Source organism: Venturia canescens, unplaced genomic scaffold (genome assembly GCF_019457755.1).
Source record: "Venturia canescens isolate UGA unplaced genomic scaffold, ASM1945775v1 PGA_scaffold_15__1_contigs__length_3012046, whole genome shotgun sequence".
Taxonomy (NCBI): domain Eukaryota; kingdom Metazoa; phylum Arthropoda; class Insecta; order Hymenoptera; family Ichneumonidae; genus Venturia; species Venturia canescens.
The window spans coordinates 1,800,982-1,818,909 of record NW_025108584.1 but is presented as its reverse complement, the minus strand read 5'-3'; the positions used below and the strand labels follow the sequence as shown (position 1 = coordinate 1,818,909).

The 17,928-nt window shown below is 35.7% G+C and overlaps 1 protein-coding gene across 1 annotated transcript in view; it reads right to left on the bottom strand.

Moving 5' to 3' along the window:
* Positions 1–313: 313 nt before the first annotated feature.
* The window catches only part of LOC122418616 (uncharacterized), a 94,855-nt gene continuing 77,240 nt past the window's right edge, over positions 314–17,928 (bottom strand). Inside the window, exons 3-7 of the mRNA XM_043432889.1 lie at positions 2,266–2,397; positions 2,152–2,176; positions 1,092–1,254; positions 893–1,009; positions 314–639 (exon numbers count right to left, since the gene is read on the bottom strand). Of these exons, the coding sequence (XP_043288824.1) occupies positions 314–639; positions 893–1,009; positions 1,092–1,254; positions 2,152–2,176; positions 2,266–2,397 (763 nt within the window). The remainder of the gene's footprint in view (positions 640–892; positions 1,010–1,091; positions 1,255–2,151; positions 2,177–2,265; positions 2,398–17,928) is intronic.

Sequence of the window (17,928 nt, the reverse complement as noted above, 5' to 3'; positions counted from 1 at the left end):
TATCTACGTTTTTGGAGCTTCATGTAAAAATTTCTACATTTCGTCTGAACGAGTCGAAATATAGGCGTTCCGACGTACTGTCTTTACTTGCCTTTCCCTCCTTATCCATTAAAAGTTCGCCTTCGTTTTCTGTTACTGAATAAAATTAATGCAAAAATTGTGGAGGATCAAATTGTATAATAATAAATTTGACAAGATTAGATTTTGCTTACCTCGATGTCGGTTATTTCGCTCCATTTGATGTCTAAACTGGTCAAACCACTTAGTGTTTTGACTGTCAAACTATCCACAAATTTCTAATACTTTTTTATGTCTATGGTAAATTTTCGCAGTGTGATACGATCGCCGAGGGGAACACGTTTGGATTGAACATCGGTGCACCATGTGCCCACACGATCTGAAGGTTCTCAAACTTATTATTGAAGTGATGAGAGCTTTCGAGACTTTCTTTTCGTTTCTTCTTTGAACTTTTTTCAATGGAATGCACTTCAGGCACCATGGGTGCTTCAGGTTTTATTTCGATGCGTTTTTTCATGACTTCTGCTAGAGGTGACGTTGATGTCGTTGGATTTCCATTGGATACTTGCTGATGAGTTGTATCGTTGCTACGTTCTTTAATATTACTCGCAGTTGTCGAATCTAGAACAAATCCACAATCTTATTTGGAAAAGCAAAACATTAGAAGCTTAAGTTAATTTCTCTGGCTGATTATATCTTATAATTGATATTTATGAACAGAGAACAAGAGCATTCTGTACCTTGGTTTTGCGATTGACGATTGTATCCTGTAGTATAATAATTCTGATTCAAAGTTGATTATTGATGAGAGCCATTGGAATACTGGGGAAAAGGCGTAAGATTGGTAGTAGCGTCGTTACTAGCTCTGGTATACCTTGAATTATTTCCCAGCTGGACATAAGCAGGTTATGCCCATCTTGTGGTAAACCGTACGAGTTCTTGTGGGTCATACTGCTAAGTGTAGTAATTTTGGAAATTTTAATAACCGGAACTGTAAAAATAAGTTTAAAGTTCTGAGTCGTACACATATCCGGGATGGCTTCAGTACAAGTCTGTTGAGGAAGATGAGATACTTTGTGAACTGTTGCCATAATTACGAGATGGTGATTGTTTTATTCTGATGAGTGCTCCCTGAGCAATTTTCTTGGTTGTAAGCAACTTGATGGTTCGATGGAACGCTGTCAAACGTCGATTTCTGCCTTGCTCTTTAAAACAAATAACCTGGAGCTCCTCAAACTTCAAACGGAATTGTTACGATACATCCTTAAGCAAAACATTGTACGGCAAGTAAACCATGGACACTTGCTTGTCAGTTACGTTAAGCACGTAGCCACTGGAAAGAGAAAAATAAAAAAAACTCAATAAACATTGCAAAACTCGAGCTGAATTCGCATGGAACGATATTCCGAGATTTGAAACTGACTTATCGGTTCGCTGAGGATTTATTCTGGGTTTTTATTCTGTCACGTTACTCACCAATACCAAAAACCATCATTGTTACGTTTCGCAGCTTAAAGTCGACCCTCTCTGACCGAGTCGAGAGGGAGATGTGAATCTTTCAAGTCCTGACAAACTTTCCAAAGTTTCACCATCAAATTCTGCACACAAAAATCAAATTTGAGCAAAATAGAAGTTTATAATCTTGAATTATTTTTAATTTATATACATTTGGAGTTCAAAATCAAAATTAAATTTTAGAGAAAACGAAAAATCGGTATTTCAATGAATATCAAAAAATCAAGATGAAATTGTTGAATAAAATTTGAATGAACAAAATAATTTCAATGAACATCAAAAAATCGAGATGAAATCGTTGAATAAAATTTGAATGAATAAAATAAAATGACATATCGATTTGCACTAAAAATACTTTTCGCAGTCTCAAAGAGTCATTAGCCCCGGCAATAATTTGACTAGGAAAGTGAAAAATTGTCACCTTCAATTCATCCTTACTTAGATTCGAGACGTTGAACGGTCAAGTTCTCCGGATTAGCAACCATCGTTACGTGGACGTCAAAATATTCAGACTTCTCCGATCTTCGAGGTCAGATAGGCCTTCGCGTATTCTTCGATATCGAAAGTGCTTCAAGAGCTTCGAGAGTTAATTCTCTCAACGAGTTTTGTGGATTTCACATTGTTGATTCCGTCCTCGTCGATGCTGTAATACCAAAAGTGACGCAAATACAAAACTGCGAATTATAGTGGCATGTCTATAGTCGGAAATATTTGAACACATTTAAAACTCACATTTTGATGCCTTTGTATTCATGAGCCAGAGTGTTATTGATCGATCCGAGAATATTATGGGGTGGTGATTTTCTCCGTGACCATATGTCCTCTAAAAATTCTTCGATTTCCGTCTTGTCAGGTCTTGTCTCACTCACAACCCAAACATGAATTATAGGTTATGTTCGTCGCCATAAGCGTCACAGCGGGATTTTGACAACATTTGATTTATCCATTTCTCGGATAAACAATGATCAAACAAACGTTCAAACAATATTATTTGTTTCAAACAAACGATTCCGAATCGATTGGCGTGTGAAAAAATCAATTTTGAAACAGTGGCGGCTAATTTAACGCTATTTTTTGTTTCGTTTGTTTGTCAACAAATATTGTCAAACAAACGTTTAAATTAATCAAACATTCACAAACTAACGCCAAACAATCAGAATGAATAAAAAAAAATGGTAAAAATCAAAATCGAGGGGCTAATTTTATATAGCTGCAGCACAGCTGGTAACAGCAGTCATAAATTCGATCGATATACATATATATATACAAACCAATACAAACCGTGTGTCAGTTTTTGATCGCATGAACAGAGTTTCGACATTACGAAGTGCGTGCGGGATAAATAAAAAAATAATTTTCGTCATCTAAAGAAGTGCATATAACTATTTATTTTGTTAAAATTTATGATATATTAAATCGGTATCAAAGCGGCCGCGTAAATGTAGTCTGTGATGTGTGTGTGAAAAAGAATATAAAAAATGCGCGATGCATATGTCAATGAAACTTTTCAAGATTTCATTATTTCGTTCGATTGGAAATAAGTGTTGACTGAAATAATCCTTCAATTAAACCAGATTACAAAATATTGTCCAGTGCGAATATATCGTCACTGGCGTGGTTATATATCATGTGTAAATAGGTTATACATACGAATAAATAGAACAAAAACACACGGAACTGTTAGAATGATATTAGAAACTTTACTTGAATAAATGTTCTCTAATTTATTTCTTGTGTCAACATTATATATAAACATTCCCATATTTTGCTTGATATTCAGTTTGGCTCTGCCCTCTCCGATCCTTGTTTTCACCCCATCAGTTTGCAGAGGATCGATACATATTATTAATTCGTTCCCTAATATGTGTCCTATGATTTTCTACTCCTTCTTCATGATGATAGTGGTAACATGATTCGAGAGGTTTCTAACCATAATCTTGAATTGCACATTTTGTAAATCAGATTTTCAAAAAAATTTCTGGTCTTGGTATACTGGGTAGTTATTCTTTTCCCATTAGGTCTGTCGAGTGATAAATTTGGAAACTAACTACAAATATGGAATTATTATAAAAAAAATTCATTCCGATAAGTCTACAGTTGCTCAGTTTTGGATGTGATCAAATATAATGCCTACCAACATCCCCAGAAACTTACAGAATTTCTGAATGCAATGTGCGCTATGTCATTTTAATGGGACATCATGACTTTTGACAACTTTTCATTATAATGCTGTAGATTCGGATCATTGAAATACAGCGAAAATCTGCAAACTATACAATTTATATACTGTGCCATTCATTTTACATTTTGACTCTAACCGTAACATATATATGAAGTAAAAAATTGATTATAAAAGTCTTCAGTTGCTCATTTATGGATAGATTTGAAATTGCTGTCTTCGAAGCTCATTGCGCAGATACATTGAACCGCAGCAGATACCTGCGAACTCTGAAATTTCTGTGGATAGATATATATGCTATGGATCACCCCTTATCTTTGATTATGGTAATATGTAATGGAACTTGGTTCAGCAAGTTTTAAGGTGTTTCTTTTCAAATAGTATTGAAAATGTATTACTGTGGTATGGAGCGAAAACCTTCAAACTTTCATATTTTTGTGGCGCAGCATGTGTGCTAATACTGCGGTATGGAGCGAATACCTGCAAACTTTCATATGTTTGTGTCGCAGCATGTGTGCCCATCATTTAAATTTTTTACTCCAACCGTAACATATAATCTCAAAAATTCATCCCAAAAGTCTTCAGCTTTACTAATTAACTTAATTTTCCTTTTTCTAAATTCTATGCTGAATTTCTGAATTTCTAAATTTATTTCTAAATTATCCTGAAATTAAATTGTTTACCTCCACAACCAATGCAGGTACCTTAAACGTCTTTGAATTCCGTTGCTCTGTTGAATTAAGTATGCTCAGTTTTTTTTGCTTCTTTGAGTTCTAACATAATAAATGTTTCCAGGTGCCTTTTTTCGGCAACTATCAAACTGTAGATAATTGGATCGCAGCGGCCACTTGCAAACTTTGGAAATATATTTCGTCGGGGGTACGTTTTGGAAGACACGAAAATGTCTAGATTCAGAATGCAAAAGCGACATTTAAAAATGGCCAATTCTGTTGGATTTGTTGAGTCTTGAATTTGATCTATCTTTCCTCTTTTCCTTTCTTTTTTCTAACGTTATAAGCTGAAAATCACATCTCGGGCCGCAACACGCATTGCTCCATGCTCTTGAGTTCCCAATGGACAAAACATATTAGAAGACAAGGAGAAAAATCACCAAAGTCCAAGAACAAACCTCTATCGAAATAGTTCCAATACAATTTTGACGAAAAATAGGTCTATTTTCGTGGAAACCAAAGTTACAAGCCGAAAAACATATCTCGGCCTCCAACCTGCTTTCCACCGTGCTCTTGGGTTCCTAATTGACAAAACATATTAGAGTTAAAGGAAAAAGATTGCCAAAGTCCAAGAACAGACCTGTGAAGAAATATTTGCAGTACATTTTTGACGAAAAATAGGTCTTTTTTTTGTGGAAACTAACGATATAAGCCGAAAATCATATCGCAGCCTCCAACCCGCTTTCGACCGTGCTCTTTGATTCCTAATTGATAAAACACATTAGAGTACATGGAAAAAAATCCTCAAAGTCCAAGGACAGACCTGTGACGAAATATTTTCAGTACTATTTTGACGAAAAATAGGTCTTTTTTCGTGAAAACCAACGTTATAAGCCGAAAATCATAAATAATTCGTAGAAATTTAAACTAAAATCCTATAGTCAACTGAACATAAATAAGGAACTTTAGAGAAAAAATACGTGATATCAAACCATAAACTTCCCCTAGGAAAAAAAAGGTTGGGACAAGTACATTGATGGTCCCTCGTTTGCTAATAAATCCATCCATAAAAAAACTTTAAAAAAAATTTTCTTTAAAAATTGTCAAAAAAATTATTTTATAAAAAAAAAATACAGTACAATTCGAAAAAAAATTCACAAATCTAGAAAAAACATTATGTTTAAAAAAAAAATATTCTGTATCTATTTTTTAAAGTTCAAAAAAATCAAATAACAAGTAAAAAATAAAAAACCGAAAAATCGCGTTTGAAATCATTATGCAAACCGATGCCTCATCCTTCTTATTTGATTCGAACAGCTAAATCAATTGAAAAAAATTCCATCTAATTTACGTGCAGCATTAAAATTTATTATATCAATTCGAGGCCAAGTATTTTCTAATGAATTGAAAAAAGTTACCACTTGAGTTACGTACAGCACTAAAATTTATGATATCAATCAGTGGACAAGTATTTTATTAGTAACTCCAAATTTTGACATTATTAAAATGTTCTAAGAAGCTTTTAAATCCAAAAAAAATCACATGAAAGCTAGTCATTCGTTACTCTATGGTGCCAAAGACTTATGAGAAAATCGATTTTTCTCAGACTTTCAGGATCCTTTGGTATTATTCACAAAATTCAACGTCGATTGGATCGATACAAATTATGTTTAAATATGTGTTAAAAGTACTTGTCCGGCCCATCACTATTCATTCAATAAAAAATCAATCATAAAAAAATGAAATTGTACGGCAGAATCTGGTTAAAAATTTGTTGAAATGCGATTCATTATTAGTTTAATGCTTTTAATAATAGTAGAGGTTAGTTCTTAGTCCGTATGGAATTCGTTCGCTGGAAGAATAAGTAGGAAGTAAGAATTGACATCATTGAATATAAACTGGAGAGTTATTTTGGAAGCATGAACATATATATTATGTACAATTTGTTTCATTTATCGATGCAGAATAAAATCCCTTGTATATTGCGGAATAATTTGTTTCCGTTTTTTATTAAATTAGTGCAACTAAGTAAAAATTACGTAAAGATAATTCTCTCAATTCCCTCTGCATGAATACTTGTGACTTGTGAACCATCAGTTCTAGACAAGCCCTGATTTTTATTTGGATAAACAATTTAAACGGAAAGTGATGGGCCGGACAAGTACTTTTAACACATATTTAAACATAATTTGTATCGATCCAATCGACGTTGAATTTTGTGAATAATACCAAAGGATCCTGAAAGTCTGAGAAAAATCGATTTTCTTATAAGTCTTTGCCACCATAGAGTAACGAATGACTAGCTTTCATGTGATTTTTTTTGGATTTAAAAGCTTCTTAGAACATTTTAATAATGTCAAAATTTGGAGTTACTAATAAAATACTTGTCCACTGATTGATATCATAAATTTTAGTGCTGTACGTAACTCAAGTGGTAACTTTTTTCAATTCATTAGAAAATACTTGGCCTCGAATTGATATAATAAATTTTAATGCTGCACGTAAATTAGATGGAATTTTTTTCAATTGATTTAGCTGTTCGAATCAAATAAGAAGGATGAGGCATCGGTTTGCATAATGATTTCAAACGCGATTTTTCGGTTTTTTATTTTTTACTTGTTATTTGATTTTTTTGAACTTTAAAAAATAGATACAGAATATTTTTTTTTTAAACATGTTTTTTCTAGATTTGTGAATTTTTTTTCGAATTGTACTGTATTTTTTTTTTATAAAATAATTTTTTTGACAATTTTTAAAGAAAATTTTTTTTAAAGTTTTTTTATGGATATGAATTTCTGCTTATAACATCCAATATCATGACAAAAACTCGTTATTTCACAAAATGGGAAGTGAAAACACGTTGCATTGGCGTGTCTCGATTGCAATGACAAATTTTTCCCTATTTCTTCAGTTTCTTTTGCCTATTTGGAACTGAAAATCATGGTGCAAGGTCGATTATCAGCGGAGACATGAATTTCGCCTTATAACATACAATTTCATGATAAAAACTCGTTTTGTCACGAAATTGGAAGTGAAAAAAAATTGCCTTGGCTTCTCTCAGGGTCGTGAGGATTTTTTCCCCGTTTCTTGAGTTCCTTTTGCCTATTTGAAATTGAAAATCATGGGAGATTCCCGACTTTTAGCGGAGATATGAATTTCTGCTTATAACATCCAATATCATGATAAAAACTCGTTATTTCACAAAATGGGAAGTGAAAACACGTTTCATCGGCGTGTCTCGATTGCAATGACAAATTTTTCCCTGTTTCTTCAGTTTCTTTTGCCTATTTGGAACTGAAGGTCATGGTGAAAGGTCGATTTCCAGCGGAGGCATGAATTTCGCCTTATAACATACAATTTCATGATAAAAACTCGTTTTTCCACGAAATTGGAAGTGAAAAAACATTGCCTTGGCTTCTCTCCAGGGTCGTGAGGATTTTTTTCCCGTTTCTTGAGTTCCTTTTCCCTATTTGAAATTGAAAATCATGTAAGAATCCCGAATCTTAGCGGAGATATGAATTTCTGCTTATAACATCCAATATCATGATAAAAACTCGTTATTTCACAAAATGGGAAGTGAAAACACGTTGCATTGGCGTGTCTCGATTGCAATGACAAATTTTTCCCTATTTCTTCAGTTTCTTTTGCCTATTTGGAACTGAAAATCATGGTGGAAGGTCGATTTCCAGCGGAGACATGAATTTCGCCTTATAACATACAATTTCATGATAAAAACTCGTTTTTCCACGAAAATGGAAGTGAAAAAACATTGCCTTGGCTTCTCTCCAGGGCCGTGAGGTTTTTTTCCCCGTTTCTTGAGTTCCTTTTGCCTATTTGAAATTGAAAATCATGGGAGATTCCCGACTTTTAGCGGAGATATGAATTTCTGCTTATAACATCCAATATCATGATAAAAACTCGTTATTTCACAAAATGGGAAGTGAAAACACGTTCCATTGGCGTGTCTCGATTGCAATGACAAATTTTTCCCGGTTTCTTCAGTTTCCTTTGTCTATTTGGAACTGAAGATCATGGGAGAATGTCGATTTTCAGCGGAGACATGAATTTCGCCTTATAAAGTTCAATTTCATGATATAAACTAGTTTTTTCACGAAATTGGAAGTGAAAACACGTTGCCTTGGAGTGTCTCGGGGGCAATGAGAAATTTTTCCTTGTTTCTTCAGTTTCTTTTGCCTATTTAGAACTGAAGATCATGGTGGAAGGTCGATTTCCAGCGGAGGCATGAATTTCGCTTTGTAACATACAATTTCATGATAAAAACTCGTTTTTTCCACGAAATTGGAAGTGAAAAAACGTTGCATTGGTTTCTCTCCAGGGTCGTGAGGTTTTTTTCCCGTTTCGTGAGTACCTATTGCCTATTTGAAATTGAAAATCATGGAAGAATCCCGACTTTTAGCGGAGATATGAATTTCTGCTTATAACATCCAATATCATGATGAAAACTCGTTATTTCACAAAATGGGAAGTGAAAACACGTTGCCTTGGCGTCTCTCGAGGGCAATGAGAAATTTCTCCCTGTTTCTTCAGTTTCTCTTGCCTATTTGGAACTGAAGAACATGGTGGAAGGCCAATTTTCAGCGGAGACATGAATTTCGCCTTACAACCTTCAATTTCATGATAAAAACTCGTTTTTCCACGAAAATGGAAGTGAAAAAACATTGCCTTGGCTTCTCTCCAGGGTCGTGAGGATTTTTTTCCCGGTTCTTGAGTTCCTTTTCCCTATTTGAAATTGAAAATCATGGAAGAATCCCGACTTTTAGCGGAGGTATGAATTTCTGCTTATAACATCCAATATCATGATAAAAACTCGTTTTTTCACGAAAATGGAAGTGAAAACTCTTTGCCTTGGCGTGTCTCGGGGGTAATGAGAAATTTTTCCTTGTTTCTTCAGATTCTTTTGGCTATTTGGAACTGAAGATCATGGTGGAAGGGCGATTTTCAGCAGCGACATGAATTTCGCCTTATAACATACAATTTCATGTTATAAACTAGTTTTTTCACGAAATTGGAAGTGAAAAAAAATTGCCTTGGCTTCTCTCCAGGGTCGTGAGGATTTTTTTCCCGTTTCTTGAGTTCCTTTTCCCTATTTGAAATTGAAAATCATGGAAGAATCCCGAATCTTAGCGGAGATATGAATTTCTGCTTATAACATCCAATATCATGATAAAAACTCGTTATTTCACAAAATGGGAAGTGAAAACACGTTGCATTGGCGTGTCTCGATTGCAATGACAAATTTTTCCCTATTTCTTCAGTTTCTTTTGCCTATTTGGAACTGAAAATCATGGTGGAAGGTCGATTTCCAGCGGAGACATGAATTTCGCCTTATAACATACAATTTCATGATAAAAACTCGTTATTTCACAAAATGGGAAGTGAAAACACGTTGCATTGGCGTGTCTCGATTGCAATGACAAATTTTTCCCGGTTTCTTCAGTTTCCTTTGCCTATTTGGAACTGAAGATCATGGGAGAATGTCGATTTTCAGCGGAGACATGAATTTCGCCTTATAAAGTTCAATTTCATGATATAAACTAGTTTTTTCACGAAATTGGAAGTGAAAACACTTTGCCTTGGCGTCTCTCGAGAGCAATGAGAAATTTCTTCCTGTTTCTACAGTTTCTTTTCCCTATTTGGAACTGAAAATCATGGTGGAAGGTCGATTTTCAGCAGCGACATGAATTTCGCCTTATAACATACAATTTCATGATAAAAACTCGTTTTTTCACGAAATTGGAAGTGAAAAAACGTTGCCTTGGTTTCTCTCCAGGGTCGTGAGGTTTTTTTCCCGTTTCGTGAGTTCCTTTTCCCTATTTGAAATTGAAAATCATGGAAGAATCCCGACTTTTAGCGGAGGTATGAATTTCTGCTCATAACATCCAATATCATGATAAAAACTCATTTTCTCACAAAATGGGAAGTGAAAACACGTTGCATTGGCGTGTCTCGATTTCAATGACAAATTTTTCCCTGTTTCTTCAGTTTCTTTTGTCTATTTGGAACTGAAGATCATGGTGGAAGGTCGATTTCCAGCGGAGACATGAATTTCGCCTTATAACATACAATTTCATGATAAATACTCGTTTTTCCACGAAATTGGAAGTGAAAAAACGTTGCCTTGGTTTCTCTCCAGGGTCGTGAGGTTTTTTTCCCGTTTCTTGAGTTCCTTTTGCCTATTTGAAATTGAAAATCATGGAAGAATGCCGACTTTTAGCGGAGATATGAATTTCTGCTTATAACATCCAATATAATGATAAAAACTCGTTATTTCAAAAAATGGGAAGTGAAAACACGTTGCCTTGGCGTGTCTCGGGGGCAATGAGGAATTTTTCCTTGTTTCTTCAGTTTTTTTTCCCTATTTGGAACTGAAGATCATGGTGGAAGGTCGATTTTCAGCAGCGACATGAATTTCGACTTATAACATACAATTTCATGATAAAAACTCGTTTTTTCACGAAATTCGAAGTGAAAAAACGTTGCCTTGGTTTCTCTCCAGGGTCGTGAGGTTTTTTTCCCGATTCTTGAGTTCCTTTTGCCTATTTGAAATTGAAAATCATGGAAGAATCCCGACTCTTAGCGGAGATATGAATTTCTGCTTATAACATCCAATATCATGATAAAAACTCGTTATTTCACAAAATGGGAAGTGAAAACACGTTGCATTGGCGTGTCTCGATTGCAATGACAAATTTTTCCCTATTTCTTCAGTTTCTTTTGCCTATTTGGAACTGAAAATCATGGTGGAAGGTCGATTTCCAGCGGAGACCTGAATTTCGCCTTATAACATACAATTTCATGATAAAAACTCGTTTTTCCACGAAAATGGAAGTGAAAAAACATTGCCTTGGCTTCTCTCCAGGGCCGTGAGGATATTTTCCCCGTTTCTTGAGTTCCTTTTGCCTATTTGAAATTGAAAATCATGGGAGATTCCCGACTTTTAGCGGAGATATGAATTTCTGCTTATAACATCCAATATCATGATAAAAACTCGTTATTTCACAAAATGGGAAGTGAAAACACGTTCCATTGGCGTGTCTCGATTGCAATGACAAATTTTTCCCGGTTTCTTCAGTTTCCTTTGTCTATTTGGAACTGAAGATCATGGGAGAATGTCGATTTTCAGCGGAGACATGAATTTCGCCTTATAAAGTTCAATTTCATGATATAAACTAGTTTTTTCACGAAATTGGAAGTGAAAACACGTTGCCTTGGCGTCTCTCGAGAGCAATGAGAAATTTCTCCCTGTTTCTACAGTTTCTTTTCCCTATTTGGAACTGAAGATCATGGTGGAAGGTCGATTTTCAGCAGCGACATGAATTTCGCCTTATAACATACAATTTCATGATAAAAACTCGTTTTTTCACGAAATTGGAAGTGAAAAAACGTTGCCTTGGTTTCTCTCCAGGGTCGTGAGGTTTTTTTCCCGTTTCTTGAGTTCCTTTTCCCTTTTTGAAATTGAAAATCATGGAAGAATATCGACTTTTAGCGGAGATATGAATTTCTGCTTATAACATCCAATATCATGATAAAAACTCGTTTTTTCACCAAATGGGAAGTGAAAACACGTTGCCTTGGCGTGTCTCGGGGGCAATGAGAAATTTTTCCTTGTTCCTTCAGTTTCTTTTGCCTATTTGGAACTGAAGATCATGGTGGAAGGTCGATTTCCAGCGGAGACATGAATTTCGCCTTATAACATACAATTTCATGATAAAAACTCGTTTTTCCACGAAATTGGAAGTGAAAAAACGTTGCCTTGGTTTCTCTCCAGGGTCGTGAGGTTTTTTTCCCGTTTCTTGAGTTCCTTTTGCCTATTTGAAATTGAAAATCATGGGAGATTCCCGACTTTTAGCGGAGATATGAATTTCTGCTTATAACATCCAATATCATGATAAAAACTCGTTTTTTCACGAAATTGGAAGTGAAAAAATATTGCCTTGGCTTCTCTCAGGGTCGTGAGGATTTTTTTCCCGTTTCTTGAGTTCCTTTTCCCTATTTGAAATTAAAAATCATGGAAGAATCCCGACTTTTAGCGGAGATATGAATTTCTGCTTATAACATCCAATATCATGATAAAAACTCGTTATTTCAAAAAATGGGAAGTGAAAACACGTTGCATTGGCGTGTCTCGATTGCAATGACAAATTTTTCCCTGTTTCTTCAGTTTCTTTTGCCTATTTGGAACTGAAGATCATGGTGGAAGGTCGATTTCCAGCGGAGGCATGAATTTCGCTTTGTAACATACAATTTCATGATAAAAACTCGTTTTTTCACGAAATTGGAAGTGAAAAAACGTTGCCTTGGTTTCTCTCCAGGGTCGTGAAGTTTTTTTCCCGTTTCTTGAGTTCCATTTCCCTATTTGAAATTAAAAATCATGGAAGAATCCCGACTTTTAGCGGAGATATGAATTTCTTTTATAACATCCAATATCATGATAAAAACTCGTTTTTTCACAAAATGGAAAGTGAAAACACGTTGCATTAGCGTGTCTTGATTGCAATGACAAATTTGTCCCTGTTTCTTCAGTTTCTTTTGACGATTTGGAACTGAAGATCATGGTGGAACGTCGATTTACAGCGGAGACATGACTTTCGCCTTACAACCTTCAATTTCATGATCTAAACTAGTTTTTTCACGAAATTGGAAGTGAAAACACGTTGCCTTGGCGTGTCTCGGGGGCAATGAGAAATTTTTCCTTTTTTCTTCAGTTTCTTTTGCCTATTTGGAACTGAAGATGATGGTGGAAGGTCGATTTTCAGCGGAGACATGAATTTCGCCTTATAACATCCAATATCATGATAAAAACTCGTTATTTCACAAACTGGGAAGTGAAAACATGTTGCATTAGCGTGTCTCGATTGCAATGACAAATTTTTCCCTGTTTGTTCAGTTTCTTTTGTCTATTTGGAACTGAAGATCATGGTGGAAGGTCGATTTACAGCGGAGACATGAATTTCGCCTTACAACCTTCAATTTCATGATATAAACTAGTTTTTTCACGAAATTGGAAGTGAAAAAAAATTGCCTTGGCTTCTCTCCAGGGTCGTGAAGTTTTTTTCCCGATTCTTGAGTTCCTTTTGCCTATTTGAAATTGAAAATCATGGAAGAATCCCGACTCCTAGCGGAGATATGAATTTCTGCTTATAACATCCAATATCATGACAAAAACTCGTTATTTCAAAAAATGGGAAGTGAAAACACGTTGCCTTGGCGTGTCTCGGGGGCAATGAGGAATTTTTCCTTGTTTCTTCAGTTTCTTTTCCCTATTTGGAACTGAAGATCATGGTGGAAGGTCGATTTTCAGCAGCGACATGAATTTCGCCTTATAACATACAATTTCATGATAAAAACTCGTTTTTTCACCAAATTGGAAGTGAAAAAACGTTGCCTTGGTTTCTCTCCAGGGTCGTGAGGTTTTTTTCCCGTTTCTTGAGTTCCTTTTCCCTTTTTGAAATTGAAAATCATGGAAGAATATCGACTTTTAGCGGAGATATGAATTTCTGATTATAACATCCAATATCATGATAAAAACTCGTTTTTTCACCAAATGGGAAGTGAAAACACGTTGCCTTGGCGTGTCTCGGGGGCAATGAGAAATTTTTCCTTGTTCCTTCAGTTTCTTTTGCCTATTTGGAACTGAAGATCATGGTGGAAGGTCGATTTCCAGCGGAGACATGAATTTCGCCTTATAACATACAATTTCATGATAAAAACTCGTTTTTCCACGAAATTGGAAGTGAAAAAACGTTGCCTTGATTTCTCTCCAGGGTCGTGAGGTTTTTTTTCCGTTTCTTGAGTTCCTTTTGCCTATTTGAAATTGAAAATCATGGGAGATTCCCGACTTTTAGCGGAGATATGAATTTCTGCTTATAACATCCAATATCATGATAAAAACTCGTTTTTTCACGAAATTGGAAGTGAAAAAAAATTGCCTTGGCTTCTCTCCAGGGTCGTGAGGTTTTTTTCCCGATTCTTGAGTTCCTTTTGCCTATTTGAAATTGAAAATCATGGAAGAATCCCGACTCTTAGCGGAGATATGAATTTCTGCTTATAACATCCAATATCATGACAAAAACTCGTTATTTCACAAAATGGGAAGTGAAAACACGTTGCATTGGCGTGTCTCGATTGCAATGACAAATTTTTCCCTATTTCTTCAGTTTCTTTTGCCTATTTGGAACTGAAAATCATGGTGCAAGGTCGATTATCAGCGGAGACATGAATTTCGCCTTATAACATACAATTTCATGATAAAAACTCGTTTTGTCACGAAATTGGAAGTGAAAAAAAATTGCCTTGGCTTCTCTCAGGGTCGTGAGGATTTTTTCCCCGTTTCTTGAGTTCCTTTTGCCTATTTGAAATTGAAAATCATGGGAGATTCCCGACTTTTAGCGGAGATATGAATTTCTGCTTATAACATCCAATATCATGATAAAAACTCGTTATTTCACAAAATGGGAAGTGAAAACACGTTTCATCGGCGTGTCTCGATTGCAATGACAAATTTTTCCCTGTTTCTTCAGTTTCTTTTGCCTATTTGGAACTGAAGGTCATGGTGGAAGGTCGATTTCCAGCGGAGGCATGAATTTCGCCTTATAACATACAATTTCATGATAAAAACTCGTTTTTCCACGAAATTGGAAGTGAAAAAACATTGCCTTGGCTTCTCTCCAGGGTCGTGAGGATTTTTTTCCCGTTTCTTGAGTTCCTTTTCCCTATTTGAAATTGAAAATCATGGAAGAATCCCGAATCTTAGCGGAGATATGAATTTCTGCTTATAACATCCAATATCATGATAAAAACTCGTTATTTCACAAAATGGGAAGTGAAAACACGTTGCATTGGCGTGTCTCGATTGCAATGACAAATTTTTCCCTATTTCTTCAGTTTCTTTTGCGTATTGGAACTGAAAATCATGGTGGAAGGTCGATTTCCAGCGGAGGCATGAATTTCGCTTTGTAACATACAATTTCATGATAAAAACTCGTTTTTTCCACGAAATTGGAAGTGAAAAAACGTTGCATTGGTTTCTCTCCAGGGTCGTGAGGTTTTTTTCCCGTTTCGTGAGTACCTATTGCCTATTTGAAATTGAAAATCATGGAAGAAGCCCGACTTTTAGCGGAGATATGAATTTCTGCTTATAACATCCAATATCATGATGAAAACTCGTTATTTCACAAAATGGGAAGTGAAAACACGTTGCCTTGGCGTCTCTCGAGGGCAATGAGAAATTTCTCCCTGTTTCTTCAGTTTCTCTTGCCTATTTGGAACTGAAGATCATGGTGGAAGGCCAATTTTCAGCGGAGACATGAATTTCGCCTTATAACATACAATTTCATGATAAAAACTCGTTTTTCTACGAAATCGGAAGTGAAAAACCATTGCCTTGGCTTCTCTCCAGGACCGTGAGGTTTTTTTCCCTTTTTCTTGAGTTCCTTATTTCTATTGGAAATTGAAAGTTATGGAAGAATCCCGGCTTTTAGCGGAGATATGGATTTCTGCTTATAACATCCAATATCATGATAAAAACTCGTTTTTTCACAAAATGGGAAGTGAAAACACGTTGCCTTGGCGTGTCTCGGGGGCAATGAGAAATTTTTCCTTGTTTCTTCAGTTTCTTTTGCCTATTTGGAACTGAAGATCATGGTGGAAGGTCGATTTCCAGCGGAGACATGAATTTCGCCTTATAACATACAATTTCATGATAAAAACTCGTTTTTCCACGAAATTGGAAGTGAAAAACCATTGCCTTGGCTTCTCTCCAGGGCCGTGAGGATTTTTTCCCTGTTTCTTGAGTTCCTTATTTCTATTGGAAATTGAAAATTATGGAAGAATCCCGGCTTTTAGCGGAGATATGGATTTCTGCTTATAACATCCAATATCATGATAAAAACTCGTTATTTCACAAAATGGGAAGTGAAAACTCGTTGCATTGGCGTGTCTCGATTGCAATGACAAATTTTTCCCTGTTTCTTCAGTTTCTTTTGTCTATTTGGAACTGAAGATCATGGTGGAAGGTCGATTTACAGCGGAGACATGAATTTCGCCTTACAACCTTCAATTTCATGATAAAAACTCGTTTTTCCACGAAAATGGAAGTGAAAAAACATTGCCTTGGCTTCTCTCCAGGGTCGTGAGGATTTTTTTCCCGGTTCTTGAGTTCCTTTTCCCTATTTGAAATTGAAAATCATGGAAGAATCCCGACTTTTAGCGGAGGTATGAATTTCTGCTTATAACATCCAATATCATGATAAAAACTCGTTTTTTCACGAAAATGGAAGTGAAAACTCTTTGCCTTGGCGTGTCTCGGGGGTAATGAGAAATTTTTCCTTGTTTCTTCAGATTCTTTTGGCTATTTGGAACTGAAGATCATGGTGGAAGGGCGATTTTCAGCAGCGACATGAATTTCGCCTTATAACATACAATTTCATGTTATAAACTAGTTTTTTCACGAAATTGGAAGTGAAAAAAAATTGCCTTGGCTTCTCTCCAGGGTCGTGAGGATTTTTTTCCCGTTTCTTGAGTTCCTTTTCCCTATTTGAAATTGAAAATCATGGAAGAATCCCGAATCTTAGCGGAGATATGAATTTCTGCTTATAACATCCAATATCATGATAAAAACTCGTTATTTCACAAAATGGGAAGTGAAAACACGTTGCATTGGCGTGTCTCGATTGCAATGACAAATTTTTCCCTATTTCTTCAGTTTCTTTTGCCTATTTGGAACTGAAAATCATGGTGGAAGGTCGATTTCCAGCGGAGACATGAATTTCGCCTTATAACATACAATTTCATGATAAAAACTCGTTATTTCACAAAATGGGAAGTGAAAACACGTTGCATTGGCGTGTCTCGATTGCAATGACAAATTTTGCCCGGTTTCTTCAGTTTCCTTTGCCTATTTGGAACTGAAGATCATGGGAGAATGTCGATTTTCAGCGGAGACATGAATTTCGCCTTATAAAGTTCAATTTCATGATATAAACTAGTTTTTTCACGAAATTGGAAGTGAAAACACTTTGCCTTGGCGTCTCTCGAGAGCAATGAGAAATTTCTTCCTGTTTCTACAGTTTCTTTTCCCTATTTGGAACTGAAGATCATGGTGGAAGGTCGATTTTCAGCAGCGACATGAATTTCGCCTTATAACATACAATTTCATGATAAAAACTCGTTTTTTCACGAAATTGGAAGTGAAAAAACGTTGCCTTGGTTTCTCTCCAGGGTCGTGAGGTTTTTTTCCCGTTTCGTGAGTTCCTTTTCCCTATTTGAAATTGAAAATCATGGAAGAATCCCGACTTTTAGCGGAGGTATGAATTTCTGCTCATAACATCCAATATCATGATAAAAACTCATTTTCTCACAAAATGGGAAGTGAAAACACGTTGCATTGGCGTGTCTCGATTTCAATGACAAATTTTTCCCTGTTTCTTCAGTTTCTTTTGTCTATTTGGAACTGAAGATCATGGTGGAAGGTCGATTTCCAGCGGAGACATGAATTTCGCCTTATAACATACAATTTCATGATAA